The sequence below is a fragment of the Sturnus vulgaris genome, chromosome Z, assembly GCF_052056855.1.
Source record: "Sturnus vulgaris isolate bStuVul1 chromosome Z, bStuVul1.hap1, whole genome shotgun sequence".
In the NCBI taxonomy this organism is placed as follows: domain Eukaryota; kingdom Metazoa; phylum Chordata; class Aves; order Passeriformes; family Sturnidae; genus Sturnus; species Sturnus vulgaris.
The window spans coordinates 10,833,341-10,848,075 of record NC_142283.1 but is presented as its reverse complement, the minus strand read 5'-3'; the positions used below and the strand labels follow the sequence as shown (position 1 = coordinate 10,848,075).

Genomic DNA, 14,735 nt, shown 5'->3' with positions numbered 1-14,735 from the left:
GGAAAGAAAAATGCTACGCCCTTTGGGAAGACACCGGCATGAGTTCCTTACAACAGCAGACCATGAATCCCTTGCATAGAGCAACATCCATCCATGGCACAGCACTGTACCTCTGGTGACAATGCCGACAGAATTGCTGCCCCTTGCTGCTGCTGACTCCGAATCATGAGAAATATCCCAACTCTGCCACAGAAAGGAGAGATCGTGAGATAAACCAGCCAGTCTGCTGAAAAGGAGGCCAAAGGAACGTTTTCTAATCTGCCCTTTTCATCCCTTTTCCAGCAAACACAGAGCAATGTCCTTTCCCTCTATCACCGATGGTGCCCCAGGCACGGGATGCAGCCAGGGGACAGAGCTGGCCAGCGCTCCCAGTGCCCTCGCCAGGCGCTGCCCCTGCCCTGCGGTGCCGTGCGGTGCCGTGCGGTGCCCGGCCAGCCCCGGGAGCCGCCCCGCCCGCGCTGGGCCCGCAGCCCCGGCTCTGCCGCGCTCGGCTCCGCCAAGTCCGGCCCGCGCGGGGCCGCGAGCGGCGCCGAGCGCAGCGCCCCCCTCAGGCCGCGCGCCGCCGGCGCAGCCGTGGCCGTTGAGCCGCGGCCGTTGTGGCGACACTCGGCGATCGGCGCGATGGCGGAGCGGTCGCTGCCCGCCGGCCTCAACGCCAGCACCTTCCTCGCCAAGCTCTGGCGCCTGGTGAACAACCCCCGCGTCCGCTCCGTGCGCTGGGACAGCGGGGGCCAGGGGCTGCTCATCGACCGCTCCCTCTTCGAGCGGGAGCTGCTCAGCCCGGGCAGTGCCCACGTGGATGGAGGCGACGGGGCGGGGCCGGCCCCGGAGTCCTTCAGGGCCGCGCACTTCGGCAGCTTCGTGCGCCAGCTCAACCGCTACGGCTTCCGAAAGGTGCCGGACTTGGTTGGCTCAGCTGTGCCGGGCGATTGCGGGGGATGGCTCCACTTCAGGAACCCCAACTTTCGCCGCGACCGTCCCGACCTCCTGCTCCGCATCCAGCGCCTGACCAGGGCCAACAGGCAGCGGCTGGCGGCGGGGCTGGAGGTGCGCGGCCGCCAGCCCAGCCGCTTCCAGCAGCTCCCCACGGAGCGGCCCCTGCCCGCCTTCTCTGCCGGGCAGCCGCCCAGAGCCGGTGAGACGGGCTGGGAGCTGCGGGCGCGAAGGGTGCCGTGGGCTGTGGCCGTGGGCACTGCCCGGCGGGGCAGGAGCGGGCCCTGCCCGTGCTGGGGCTGCTCAGAGCAGCAGCCCCGGCCGGCACAGGGGCTGTCCTTGGGCAAGGCAGCTGTGCCGGCAGGGCCCGGAGCTGTGCTGCCTGTGCCGGGGGCTGCGGGACGGTCCCGCCGCGGCTGCGCTCACCACACGCTGGCCCGCTCGGCCTGCAGCTGGCCCAGCCCTGCGCCGTGGCTGGTGCTGCTCCTTGCCCGGCCCTGGGATGCTTGGGGAGCTCTCCGTGACTGCGGCTGAGCCGAGCGCTCGGTCTGGTCAGGCCCGGCAGGAAGGAGCGTCCCCTGGGGCACAGGGGAAGAGACCTGGCAGTTGGGATACTGGCAGTTGCCTCCTGCCAAGGAATGGCAGCAGGACAGTGTTCGCAGACAGTTGAACGAATAGGGGAGAGCTCAGTAGACGAGGAATTGGTTGTTGAATAGCCCCACAACATGTTTTGAGGTTTTTTTCTTCTTTCTCACTCTGCTTGAGAGGATGGGAGCTTTTCTCTTCCCTGGTGGAAATACACTTGCTGCCAAGGCAAACACAAGCCAAGACCAATAGTGACCCAGACTTCCCTTTGCTTCCTTTTTTCTTCTCTCACTGCTGCACAGCTCCCTCATGCCAGAACCTTGCTGCTGCCTCAACTGAGGATTCAGAGCTGCCTCCAGGCCCTTCCAGGGGACGTGCAGGTGCTCGGGAGTCTGAGGCTTCCCCACCACCTGCCAAGAAAGTCTGTGCCTCCTCTGGACTTTTTGGGGCTTCACCAGTGGAACCATCGTGGGAGCTCATCCGCAGATTTAATCTCCGCAAGCTCACCATTCCGCTGGTTCGTATCGACCCTGAAGCTGCCTGCAGGGCCCTTCGAGAGAGCAGCCAGTGCAAATCTTCAGAGCAACACACCCCAGCCACATACTCATCAGGTAGGGAAAGAGTTTCTACCCTTGCTTTTCAAACAGGTCCTGTTTAGTGACCCTTTGAAGTATTTTCCTGCAGTGCTCTGTCAGGGGTAGATGTCAAGTGAGAATCAGGTAGAAAGTGTCAAGTCACCTAGGAAGAGGGACCTTGAAAACAGAAAGATTCTCTGTCTGCTTTTCCTGTCCTTGCTGCAGATTTGGAGGGCGTTCTGGGCATTTTCCATACAGCCTCTCTGTAGGGGTGCAAGGGCAAAGTGAAAAGTATTTCCTAACAAGTGGTCAGTGTTAGGTGAATTCCTCTCTTTTTTTAAATGAAGCCAAACTAGGACAGTGATAGGATATTGCAGATGTTTAAGACTGACTGCCCTGCAAATGAAGCCGTGCCATGGAAATGAGCTCTCTGTGTCCCCAGAACAGCTGCACCTGCAGAGTATGGCCTCACCCACAATGTTGCTTTTTAGAATAAACTCAGTTTAATTTCAACGTGTGTGCCTGATGATTTGGGCACTTCCTCGTTGAATCCACTTGCTGTGATGAGAAACTCATGCAGGCAAATCCAAAAGCTGATAGGGAGACAGGAATGGCTGTGATTATAAAGTTTTTGTGTTTAATAGCCCCACAACATGTAGGGATTTTTTTTTCACCCGGCTAGGGAGGATGGGAGCTTTTGTCTAACCTGACAGAAATACACTTGCTGCCAAGGGAAACACAGGCAAAGACCAATAGTGACCCAGGCTTCTCTTTGCTTCCTTTTTCTTCTCTCACTGCTGCACAGCTCCCTCATGCCAGAACCTTGCTGCTGCCTCACCTGAGGATTCAGAGCTGCCTCCAGGCCCTTCCAGGGGAATTGCAGGTGCTCGGGAGTCTGAGGCTTCCCCACCACCTGCCAGGAAAGTCTGTGCCTCCTCTGGACTTTTTGGGGCTTCGCCAGTGGAACCATCGTGGGAGCTCATCCGCAGATTTAATCTCCGCAAGCTCACCATTCCGCTGGTTCGCATCGACCCTGAAGCTGCCTGCAGGGCCCTTCGAGAGAGCAGCCAGTGCAAATCTTCAGAGCAGCACACCCCAGCCAACAGTGCTGCCTCACCTGAGGATTCAGAGCTGCCTCCAGGCCCTTCCAGGACAAGTGCAGGTGCTCAAGAGCGTGAGGCTTCCCCAGCACCTCCCGAGAAAGTGTTGGTCACCTCTGGACTTCCTGGGGCTTCATCAGAGGAGCCAGGCACATACAAATTTCAGCTGCAGCCTGAGCTTATCATTCCATCAGTTCCTGTTCCAGAGAGCAGCAGCTGCACATCTCCAGAGCAGCACTCGCCAGCCTACTGCCCATCAGGTAGGGAAAGAGTTTCTGCCCTTGCTTTTCAGAACAATCATGAAAATTGACTGTTTGAACTATTTCCCTGCAGTGCTCTGTCATGGGTAGATCTTAAGTGAAAATCAGGTAGAAAGTGTCAAGTGTGCTAGGAAGCAGAACTGTGAAAACAAAAGCAAACTCAGTCTGCTTTTCCTATCCTTGCTGCGGATTTGGAGGGTGTTCTGGGCATTTTCCAGACAGTCTCTCTTCAGGGGTGCAAGGGCGAGGCAAATAACCTTTGTCTACAACTGGTCAGTGTCAGGTAAACTCGCATCTTTCTTGATGGAGAAAACTAGGACCCTGCTAGGATATTGCAGAGTTTGCAGCTTGTCTCTCCTTCAAATAATGATATTAAATTTCAGTGAGCTCTGTGTGTCCCCAGAATAGCTGCAGCTGCAGAATAGGGCCTTACCCACAAGGTTATTTTTAGAAGAAACTCACAGTTTTAAGTTTTGCATGTGTGTCTGCAGATCTGGGCTCTTCCTGGGTGAATCTGCTTTCTATGATCTCTTGTGATGAGAAACTGTGAAGCCACCAAGTCCAAAAGCTGATGGGGAGATAGAAAAGGCAGTGATTAGCAAGTGTGTTTGTATATGTGTAGATCAACTTTAGAACCCATACTTTAATGTACATAGACATCGTTTAGAAGAAAGACTTTGTAAGAGGAAGAACTCACTCTTCCAATTTCCTGGGATGTTTGATCCAAGGCAGCATAGAGCTCTGTGTCCCAAAGCCACATTCTGGAGCCTGACTTATGTGTTTGAATTCTTGCAGCCACTCGTGGCACTTCAGCTGCCAGTGCTCCAGCTGGCTGGGCTGGTTATGCACCATGGACAGCCCCCAGGTGGCTCTGGAATACTCCTGGGGAAGAGGAATTGCCACCGCTGGATCTGGACCTGGTGCTTGAGACACTGGAGGAGATGCTTTCATCCTCCCCGCCTAAAAGGTCTCCCTCTGCTCAGGTAACTCCACTGAACAGGGGTGAAAGGGGCTGGACTGAGAGCTTTTGAATGTTGTCACTTGGCTGAGAAGCAAAAGCTTCTTGAATTCAGTTGTTTAATGGACAGGGAAGGATTTGCTTGGTAAAGTAAGGTTTCTAAAAAAAGAGGGATGAAAGTTCACCCATTGGTGAGGATGAGAGGTGTGAGCCTGTGCTGGCCAAGTTTGGTTGTTCCTTTTCCTGGGAAGAATGCCTCCTGCAGGGGCATTTGTGGGAAAGAAGTGGAAGTTTGGAGAATGCCACTGAAGGCAAAGTGTCCTGACAGGGAGGGGCATGTGAGAAGTGCCCCTGTTCCAGCAGCAGATGTGGGCTCTTTTGTTTTGCAAGGCCAAGGCAAAGCAAGGTCTGGGCTGCAGCTGCTGCTGCTGTGTGAGCCCTGCCGTGCTCCCAGAGCTGTGTTTGGGGATGGGCTGGAGCTGCAGCTTTCTTGTGCTCTCAGTAACCTGGTGCCTGCAGCCCAGTTTCTATCTGGGAAATCCTCAGCTGAGCAAACTGGTCAGTCTTGCTCTCCATATTCCAGAGCTCAGTCATCTTGCTGTTGGGCATCTGTGTGGGAAAAGATGCATGTTCCCATGCAGTCCCTGCAAAGCTGCAGCCTGGATGAGACTGTTCTGCACAGGGCTGTGGAGGGAGGAGCACATCCCTGTGCCAGGAGCTGTCGGGACTCCTTCCTTAGCAGCCATTCCATGTGTTCAGTGTCCCCCCCACATTCAACACTGTCAGCTTTGACAGCTTTTGGACCATGTTGGAGAAGTCAAATCCTTTTGACTTTTGAAGGCTTTTGGGGCCCAGACTTATTAGGAGCAAGGAATTAAATATGTGAGCCAGAGTTGTTGGACCAGATATTTTGTGTAACTGGTGAAGAAGGGTTTATTTCTTTCTGTTTTTCTCTTTCAAGGAGAATGTTAATGTTGCCCCTGAGTCCTCAGGAGGGGAGCCTGTGAACAAGGCTGCAGCAGAGGGAGCTTTGCCTGGCACCGAGAGCTGTGGGAACAGTTCCCAGGAACCCGAGGAGCTTGGTAAGGACAGAGCCCACCTTGGTTTAGAGAGGTGTGAGATGGCTGCTCTGAGCCTGCCTCTGACAGGAAGGGAGATCAGAGGAGTTGAGTTCTTGTCTGCAGGGTTGGTGCTGCCCGGTGCCTTTAGTTCAAATCCTGCACTGACACAACCTCCCAGAGCCCTGCCCTCCACGCTTCTCCAGAGGCTCTGACACGGAGTCCTCTGCTGTGGCAAGAGAGCAGGGAATAAACCTGACCTTGTGGGAGTTGTGTCACCAAGCCGGGTGTCCCAATTTGGTTTCACAACTCAGCTCACAGTACCCTTCAGCTTCAGCCATTTCAGTGGGGACTGAGGTCTCTCTGTCAGCACAGAGAAAGAACAAGGCTGGGCTTCTTTTTGGGAGCTGGGACTGTCTGTGTTTCGAGCTCTCGTTGGTGCCATTTGCACTGTGAGTGCTGAGACTTTATCGCGGTATTTCAGTGCTTTACACAGTTTTGAACATTTGTAAGGATCCGTGTTCCTTAAAGAGCAGGCTTCAAATTGCCAAGTGAGAGTCTGCTTTTCAGACCATCTTTTACAGTCTTTGATAGAAGGACAGTTACTTCCAAAGGGAAAGATGCACGGAGGCCAATATTGACTCTGTTCCCTTTGCTTCCCAGATATCCATCTGATCTACCTTGCCAGGAGGGCTGCCCTGCGTGCAAAGGGAAACCCGAAGGAGAGCCTGTGACCATCGGGCAGGTGGAATCCTTCTGTTTATAGATACATTTAAAGATCTCCATAGTTCTATTTATATATGCATATAGTTACATTTATAGATTTATGGAGTTGTGTTTATACATCTATATATTGATATTTACAGATCTTTATAGTTAAACATATATATAGTTATAAATCTGATAGAGTTATATTTCATTATATGCAGTTATAGATTTGCAGAGTATATTTATAGACGTGTAGAGTAATACTTATACATACATAAAATTATATTTATACATCTGCATAGTTTGTAGTTAAGAGTTAGATGGATGTGTAGATGGAGAGATTGATGTTTGTGTGGGCCTAGGCTGCATTTTTACCTCTTCCCCCCCTCGGATGCCTTTTTCATCTCTTGTTTTTCCCCTGTGCCCCCTCTGTCCCCGGTCCCTGTGCTGTGTCCGAGCTGGCGGCCGGAGCGGAGCAGCAGTTCCAGCCCCGGGTGTCCCTGGAGCGCTGGGAGCTGCCGGTGGCCCCAGGCACTGTCCCCTGAGGAGCTGCTGAGGGCCGGTGAGACTGAGGGGGCTGAGGAGGTGGTGACACTGAAGGGACGGTGACCTTGAGGTGCTGGTGGGGCTGGGGGTGTGGGGCAGCACAGGGCGATGGTGGCACTGAGGTGACAGGGAAGTGGCACAGGCTGAGGGGGGTGGCGGGGTCTAAGGGGATGGGATGGGTCAGAAGGGACTGAGGGGGGTGAGAAGACTGCGGGACTCTGAAGAAACTGAAGGGGACTCGGGGTTTGCCGAGAGCATGGCGGGGCTGAGGGGATGGAGGGAGCCAGCAGGGAGCACAGAGGGGTGCGGGACTGCAGCTCTGCCAGGCCTTGGAACCAATTCCTGAGCCTCCATTTTTGCCACAGCTGCAGAGAAGAACTTGAAGACGGCAGGAGGACTGACAGGAGCCAGCAGGGAGAAGCTCTAGGCCAGAGCAAGAGCAGTGAGCAGGGAGCTGCTGCTGGCAGGCGAGAGCCGGGGTGAGGCCACAGGGCCGGTGAGGCAGGCTGGGGGTGAGGGTGCCGTGGGCTGTGGCCGTGGGCACTGCCCGGCGGGGCAGGAGCGGGCCCTGCCCGTGCTGGGGCTGCTCAGCGCAGCTGCCCCGGCCGGCACAGGGGCTGTCCTTGGGCAAGGCAGCTGTGCCGGCAGGGCCCGGGAGCTGTGCCGGCTGTGCCGGGCTGCCGGGGGCTGCGGGACTGTCCCGCCGCGGCTGCGCTCACCACACCCTGGCCCGCTCGGCCGCTTTTCCTTTGCAGCCCTCCTGGGGAGGCGCTGAGATTTTCTCTTCCCTGATGGAAGTGCAGGTGCTGCCAAGGGAAAGGCCCTGATCCTGACTCATTGTTCCCTTTTTTCCCAGATGTCCCGTCTGCTGTCCCTGTCCAGGAGAGCTGCTGTGCGTGGAAGAGACCGAGGGAGAGACTTTGAAGATGGCGCTGCTGGAATCCCTCTGCTCAGCGTTCTGTTGAAAGATACATGGACTTGCACAGGGAGAGGGATAATTACATCTGTGCATTGCTATTTGTATAGCAGTATTTTTATGTGTCTGTAGTTATGGATTTATGCTATGTATATATGTATGCATATAGATACATATATGTTTATAATTACATATATGTGTATATATGTATCTAAATGTACATGTATGTTGTTCGGTTTTTAGTTCTAGTTCCTATGTACGCAGTTGTGTTGGTTTCTATTTCTATTGAGGCAGTTATACATACATGGTTCTTTAAATAGGCATATTGGTATTTGCATAGGTATATGTGTTCTAGTTTTATATGTATATTAATCTATTGCTAGATGTCATTAGATTTCCATATGTATCTAACTGTATAGCTGTCTACTTGTATTGATGCAGTTATATGGATATTTAGCTTGGCAGAGTGATATTTTTATATTTATAGATAGGTTTGTTGTATAGATGTTTATATTGTATATAATATGTAATATTTAATTGATATTAACATCTGTATATCATTATAGTTTTATATGTGTTTGTGTATCTGTATGTTCTTTAGTTCTATTTAAACGTGTATGGAGTTGTATAGTTGTATAATTCTATCTATTTAGAGAGGAATGTATAGTTTTGTATTTCTGTATGTGCTGTATGCTTGTAGTAATATGTAATAAATTAAGTTGTTAAATACCTAATTTATCTTTGTGTATAGTGAATTGTTGTAGAGGTTGGCAGTAAATTAAGTTTTTATTAACAGAAGTTTGTATCTGTATATATTTACATACCCTTGTTGTACTAATGTAATAAATTCCCTTTTTTAACCTTAACTGAGATTTGTGCAGTTCTGTATTGGCAGCACAGTGTAGCAATTTGTAATAAATGACATTTTCCAACTGAAATCGATTCTTGTGTATTTGTCGATCAACAGTGCAGCTGTAGCAATCTGCAAAAATTACATTTGTCAGCTGAGATGGGTGTTGTGTGATTTGTGGTATTTAAAGCCATGAGCAGATGTACAGGTGATGATGCTGGAGGATTTTGGCCATGAAAATCTCCAGCCATGCCCAGCACATGCCCCCCGTGCACTCAGGCTGGCTGAGGAAAGTGCAGGTTGGGGATGGCAGCAGAGCCACACATTTGCTAAGAACTGCCTGCAAAGCCTGCTGAGAAAACTCTGGGACTCCACTGAGTGTAGAATTCCAATCACGAGCCACCCAGGGAGGACAAATGCACCCCCCATCCCACTGGCAACTCTTCAGGAAGTGCTCCAAGTGTCCCTCTGAAGGTCATCCAGGACACCAGGAGCCAACAGGGATCCTGAGCCAGCCCTGCTGCCTTTGGCAGCACTTTGGCAAACGAGCCAGAGCAAGGGGGAGACAACAATGACTGAAACTGCTGCTGGGGATGAAGGAAGGGCCATGGACACAAGTGCTGAGATGTCTCAAAATCCAGGAGAACTGGGAATCAGCAATGTCACAAGCACGGAAATGATGGATGCCCTTTATGTAAAGTTCCCTGGAGGAACTTCCAGGGCAGTTGCTGCTAGGAGCAGCAGTAGCCAAAGACAGCAGGAGCTGCACATTTTCCTGGGTCTGTGTCCAGGCCCCAGGCTCTAAGAGCCCTTGCTCCCACAAAGCCCTTGCCCATGGAGGCTGCAGGGTAAAAGCAATCCCATTGCCAAGACTAACTGAATCAGAGAAATTTCCTGGAAAGTATTTTCTTTTTTTTTTCCTGGAATCATTTGAACCTGCTCTGGACTGAGGACCCGGGGAAGCACCAGGAGCTCGCACCTGTGGCCCACCAGGGCCTGGGCAGTGGCATTTTCCAGCATCAGAGGGACTGAGAACAGACTGAGCCAAGCTACCACCATAGGAGAGAGATTTTCTGAATTTGTCATCTCTTCAGAGCAGTGAGAGGTTTTGTTGTTTAGTATTGTTCATTTTTGTGCTGAGCAATGCTTTGCCTGTTGAATAAATAGTCTTTTTTCCACTTCTCTCCAAGGAAATTTCTTACTGAACCAGCTGGGGGAGGGGCCACTTGAGTTTGCTTTTGGGGTGGGGGGGGATGGGGCCCTTTGGAGGTTTTCTCCCAAATTTTCCCTAAACCAGGACAGAAGGGAAAGAGAGCTTTCCCAAGGTTTTTTCATCTTTACATGTGTTTCACAAAGACACATAAACTTTCTCTTTGGTATAACACTGTGTCCATATTAAAAATCAGACACCGATTGGTCCTTGTTAGGTCCAAAGGAGGCTGCCCAGGTCTCGGCAGGGAGCTATTTCAGGAAACTTACACAAACCACAACACTGTGTCAACTGGAAGATGCCTGTCCAAGCAATGTCACATACATTATATTAGCAGGTTGGGGTGTACCGTTCTGTGGAGTGCTAACATAAAACTAACAGCTTGGGAAAAACTAAATTCTCCAGACCTTGCAAGGTGTATTTGTTCAGAAGTATCACAGGGACCCCTTGCTGCTTGCAGTGTTGTGTTCTGAGGGAAGTAAGTGTATGCTTCTGGAAAGAAAAGGAAAAAGATTTGTTAAAGGAAACTTCCTGCACAAGCAGAAAGCAAGCGTTGAATGGTTAAAAACTGGTGACAAAATAAAGCAATTTCCTCAGAGGACTATGCCCATAAATATGAACCATTACAAGTGAAAAAGTCCCCATTCTTTTCCTGCTTTCTGACCACCCATGAACCTAAAGCATGCCAGGGATCCTCTTGGACTCTTGAATTTGGCAACAGTTAAATCAAGATCACTTGGAGCATTTTTTCTTCTTTTCTTCTGACACTTGAATGTTTCTTAAAATTTGTAAGAATATATCCTCTCTTGTGTCTGAACCAAGGTGTGTGACAAACACTCATTCCTCTCTTTAGGATCCCTTACCGTACTGCCTATAGACGTGGTGAGAAAACGATGTACAGGCACAAATCCCAGTGCTGTCCTGGATTCTATGAGAGCAGGGAAATGTGTGTCCGTAAGTTCAGCTTTTCTTTTTCTTGGCTTCGAAATTCCATGCAGCCATCACTCTGCTGGTGTGACGCCCCTCTGATGGTGACTTATGGAAGGTGAGTTGCAGGAACTCATTTACTCATCAGTGATGTATGTGCAGCTCTCACTGAAGCCAGTTGGGGTTGTACAGATGCAAATGACAGGGTGATTGGATTTCAGATGTCTAAGTGGCCAGCCAGCCTTGATGAGGTTCTAACTAATGATTGTGTGGAAAATCTACAGTGCAAGCATCAGTGTGTTTTCCAACACAGTAAATAAACACAAAGTTTAAAACCATGAAGGAAATGGAAGTCTTTTCTGCTTGGAACAGACCCCAGCAGATCCCCATGCTGAACCTCTCTTGGAGATACAGAGATCTGTAACAACTATTTGGAGGTCTCAGCACCTCTTTTAGATGGCACACACTTCTGTCTCCTCATCTAACCCAAAACTGGGAAAATTTGTGTCTAGGGAGTCTGACAGCAACTTTGGCTCAGTTCTTTCTCTTGTGTGGCCTTGTACAGGCCTAGGGAGGTCTTAAAATGGTATTTGTTAAGAACGTGTTTTACATCCTAGAATCTGAAAAAACCCCCTGTGATTCAAAACATTTTCTGCATGTGCAAAAGCAAGGTAAAAATATATTTTTTAAAATTTATACATCTGATATCAGATTGGCAATGATATTAGCCTTTTTGTTTGTAATATGTATATATTAGACTTACAAGAACTAATTTCTGACTACATTTGGTTATTATACAGCATGTATGAATAATGGTATTTAATATTTTTATTAGGTAGTGTACTTTTTGAAGTGTGTTATAGTTTGACTCACCATGTGATGGCAAGTGTGATGGTGATTCTCTTATGTGTCTACAGCTTTTACATAGCTATAGTATATGTGGTAAATTCATTGTGTTAACACAATAATATTCAGAGCCTGAAAAATTCAAATACCATTGAACATACTAATTTTTCCTGTTATTACATAAAATGTGTCTGATAATGATACTCAAGACATATCAGTCTGACTTCTGAAGTGATTGTGGAATGCCTCAGACTTTAAATTATGTGAAAATACAGATGCTTAGAATACCTTGGAAGAAAGAGAGACACCTTCAGTCTTCATTATGTCCAGCTGGAGCATTTCCATTGCTGCAGTTTTATTTTCCATGCAGTGTGGATTACTTTATTTACCTTGTGGAAGGATGTAAGATGCCTCTAGAAGGCTAGAATCTTTGTGGTGCTGTTGATATTTTGTTGTTTGTTTGTTTGTTCCTTTATTCGACTTCTCAATTTAGAAAGGTAAATTAGAAAAGTCTACTGCTAGATTATTTTGGTATGATTCAACATTGCGTGAATTGAAATTTCTTTGTTTCTTCTCAAAAATAATAGGAATCTGTGTTTTATTAGTTGTGCCATTTCATTTTGTCTTCAGGTGGGCTGACAGAAAATTGTATTTTAATTTTAAATCTGACGTTATATGGGCTCAGTACTTGGACTGTTTTAAAAGAGTGTAAATATCTTGTTTATACATACTAATTAACTTTCACTAAAAGAGAGTGCTTTGTGCTGTCCTCATGAACCTCCTGTTTATAGAGGATATAAATAATGTACAAATTTCTCACCTCTCTCTTCACTATTGCCTGTACCCCTGTAGAACAGTGAGTTAACTGGACCTCAGGTTGTTATTTTGGTGCATATAGCAGTGTTTAGACCTGATGCACTTTCTGAGATTATCTGAATGCTGTTTATATGCAGATACAAAGGCAGAACAATAATTCTGTGAAGTTCTGTAAAGGAGTTTACTCCTAGCCTTAGCAACTCTACCCCAGGCTGAGTGATTGACTAAATTTTTTATTTATTCCAAAGAATTTTCTGCCACTTGTCTGCTACTATCTGTGGCAAGCCCTAGGAGATTTGGCAGATGAATGCTCGGCTTAGCAACAGACCAGAAACTTTTTCAAAATGTGCAATTTTTTTTCTTAGCGTGTTTTTGGAAAGCTTTTAAGACATTTTCTAGTGGCTTTCTTGTAGATGGACACACAAGCAAAGGTTGATTGTTCCTGGCAGCTTGAACATTAACCTCACTTAGTTTTTAACATTGCAGTACATTTCTAAGAACCTTAATGGAGAGCTATGCCTGTTGAATTTCTTCAAAACATGAAATAGAAAATGAACCATCTATCTTGTATAACTGGATATCACTCACTATACTAGCAAATAGCCATCAAGCAGAGAAAAAAAGGATCAAACAGGGGGTATGTTCTAGCCTACAGTATAGAAGAGAAGGGCTTATTTGAAAAAAACAAGTTTATCATGTAGTTTAATAGAAAATTTAGGGTTTTTCCCATGACATATGCTTTTTTCAATTAATTTGCAGGAAGTTGGAGTTAAACCTTGCAGTCTTTTGCTATGTGCATAATTACAGCCAAAGATGACAAATGTTTTCCCATTCACTACTGTGCTGAGACAAGGCAGTCCTCAGCCATGACAGAGCAGGAGGAGCTCACAAACAGCCCTGCCAGACGTGCAGGTTTGTCCATCAGTGACTCTGATGTGGAATTTAATAGAGATCCAATGGCACCCACACTGCATTCCTCAGTGTTATGGAGCAATAGTAGAAAGGCCACCAGAAAGCGTGTCCATGGCTCTGACAGCCCCACGAGCTCCAGATCCCCAAGAGGTTTGATGGCCTCCAGCTCCCTTGGCCAGTGGCTGCTGCTGGTGGCCAGCACCCACAGGATGGAGCTCTGAGCCTGACCACGAGCTGGGTGAACACAATCCCTCCTGCTCGTTTTGCCCTCTTTTTTTCCATTCTTTCCTCTTGCAGAGCTGTGGAGCTGTGGACATGTGATCCATTTTCTTTTTTGGAAGAGTTCTTATTTCAAATGCCAGTTTGAGGTTTTTCTTTCCCATCTGTAGCTCTGACTTTTCTGATTTGCTCTCTTGTCCAGCCATGGGCCCTGCTGGGTGGGAAATATCAACCCACGAGTCTGACCAGACAGTGGGGCCCAGCTGTGAACACAGAAGAGCAGGTTAGCTTCACTCCATTGTTCTTCTGAAAGCTGTGGAAGGCAGGAATTATTGGTGGACTCAGATGGTTGGTAATGACAGTGAATGGGGACTGACCCAGGCAGAACCATGGTCAAGAATTTCCAGGGCTTTGCTGAAGATGGGGTAATTCTACCATTCTCCAGTTCCTGTAATTGTGGCAGGAAGTTCAGTGTCTTCCCTGCAGCCCTGGCACAAACAAGTCCCAGTATATTTAGAGGCCTGGAGACCAAATGAGTCATCAGAATGATCTTGCCCATCTTTGCACGGGATCACTTGTTCAGGAAAGTTTTTTCATTATTTTTCTGCTCAGGTAGAGGGCAGCAGTGCTGATGTCATTCCAATGTCAGCTGAGGAGAGGCAGAAGTTGTCCTCTTGCTGCAGAGGAAGATTGCAGCTGCAGTGTTTCCCTGGGCTCTACTCCAGGTAATCTCAGTCCCTGTGTCACCTGCAAGGCTCAGTCCTGGCAGCTGCAGGCAGATTTGCTCTGAGGGAACTCTGTGGTGGTCCCAGGCCTTGTCGATAGGCTTTGAGCCCTTTATCCCAGCCCTTTGGAATCAGTAGAGCTGGTCCTTAGGGACCTGATTCAGGCACTGCTGGAGACTGGCTTTTGGTGCACCAAGCTCCTGATAGACATGGATGGTTTTGGTGGGAGGAGTTGGGATATCACCCCGAAGGAGGCTCAGGTGTAGATGTGCACAACCAGGTGGAACATTTTGAGGAATAAAGTGGAACCTCTTATTCCCCAGAGATGCTCAGAGCATCTACAAGACTAAGGAACGGGATGAAAAAACATCTGGTTAAACACAAAATCAGCTGATGGGACCCTGGACAAGGAAGGCAAGAAAGCAGAAGATTGTATATTCGAAACACTTGTGTTTCTTAGAGTTATACTTTTATCCTACAGGATATACATATCTCAAGTCAGAGAGAGATTAATTATTTTCTAACAAAACACTTACACCATTCACTTACACCTTAAAAAAACTTACATATTGAATTTCAGCAGTGGTCCAT

At 48.6% G+C, this 14,735-nt stretch overlaps 1 protein-coding gene across 1 annotated transcript; it reads left to right on the top strand.

The window, feature by feature from the left end:
- The first annotated feature begins 612 nt into the window (after window positions 1–612).
- Window positions 613–8,577, top strand: LOC148219659 (uncharacterized). Its single transcript, XM_088156356.1, has 8 exons — window positions 613–1,135; window positions 1,821–2,129; window positions 2,899–3,453; window positions 4,249–4,436; window positions 5,373–5,493; window positions 6,133–6,739; window positions 7,089–7,202; window positions 7,580–8,577. Exons 1-6 carry the CDS (start codon window positions 622–624, stop codon window positions 6,201–6,203), a joined length of 1,758 nt encoding a protein of 585 aa, XP_088012482.1. The 5' UTR covers window positions 613–621; the 3' UTR covers window positions 6,204–6,739; window positions 7,089–7,202; window positions 7,580–8,577.
- The last annotated feature ends 6,158 nt before the right edge of the window (window positions 8,578–14,735 follow it).

Bases quoted from the DNA above. Each gene is read 5' to 3' on its own strand.
- LOC148219659 (XM_088156356.1), top strand. From the start codon at position 622: ATGGCGGAGCGGTCGCTGCCCGCCGGCCTCAACGCCAGCACCTTCCTC. The intron at 2,130-2,898 runs GTAGGGAAAGAG...ACTGCTGCACAG, and splicing joins CCCAGCCACATACTCATCAG to CTCCCTCATGCCAGAACCTT. The intron at 3,454-4,248 runs GTAGGGAAAGAG...GAATTCTTGCAG, and splicing joins GCCAGCCTACTGCCCATCAG to CCACTCGTGGCACTTCAGCT.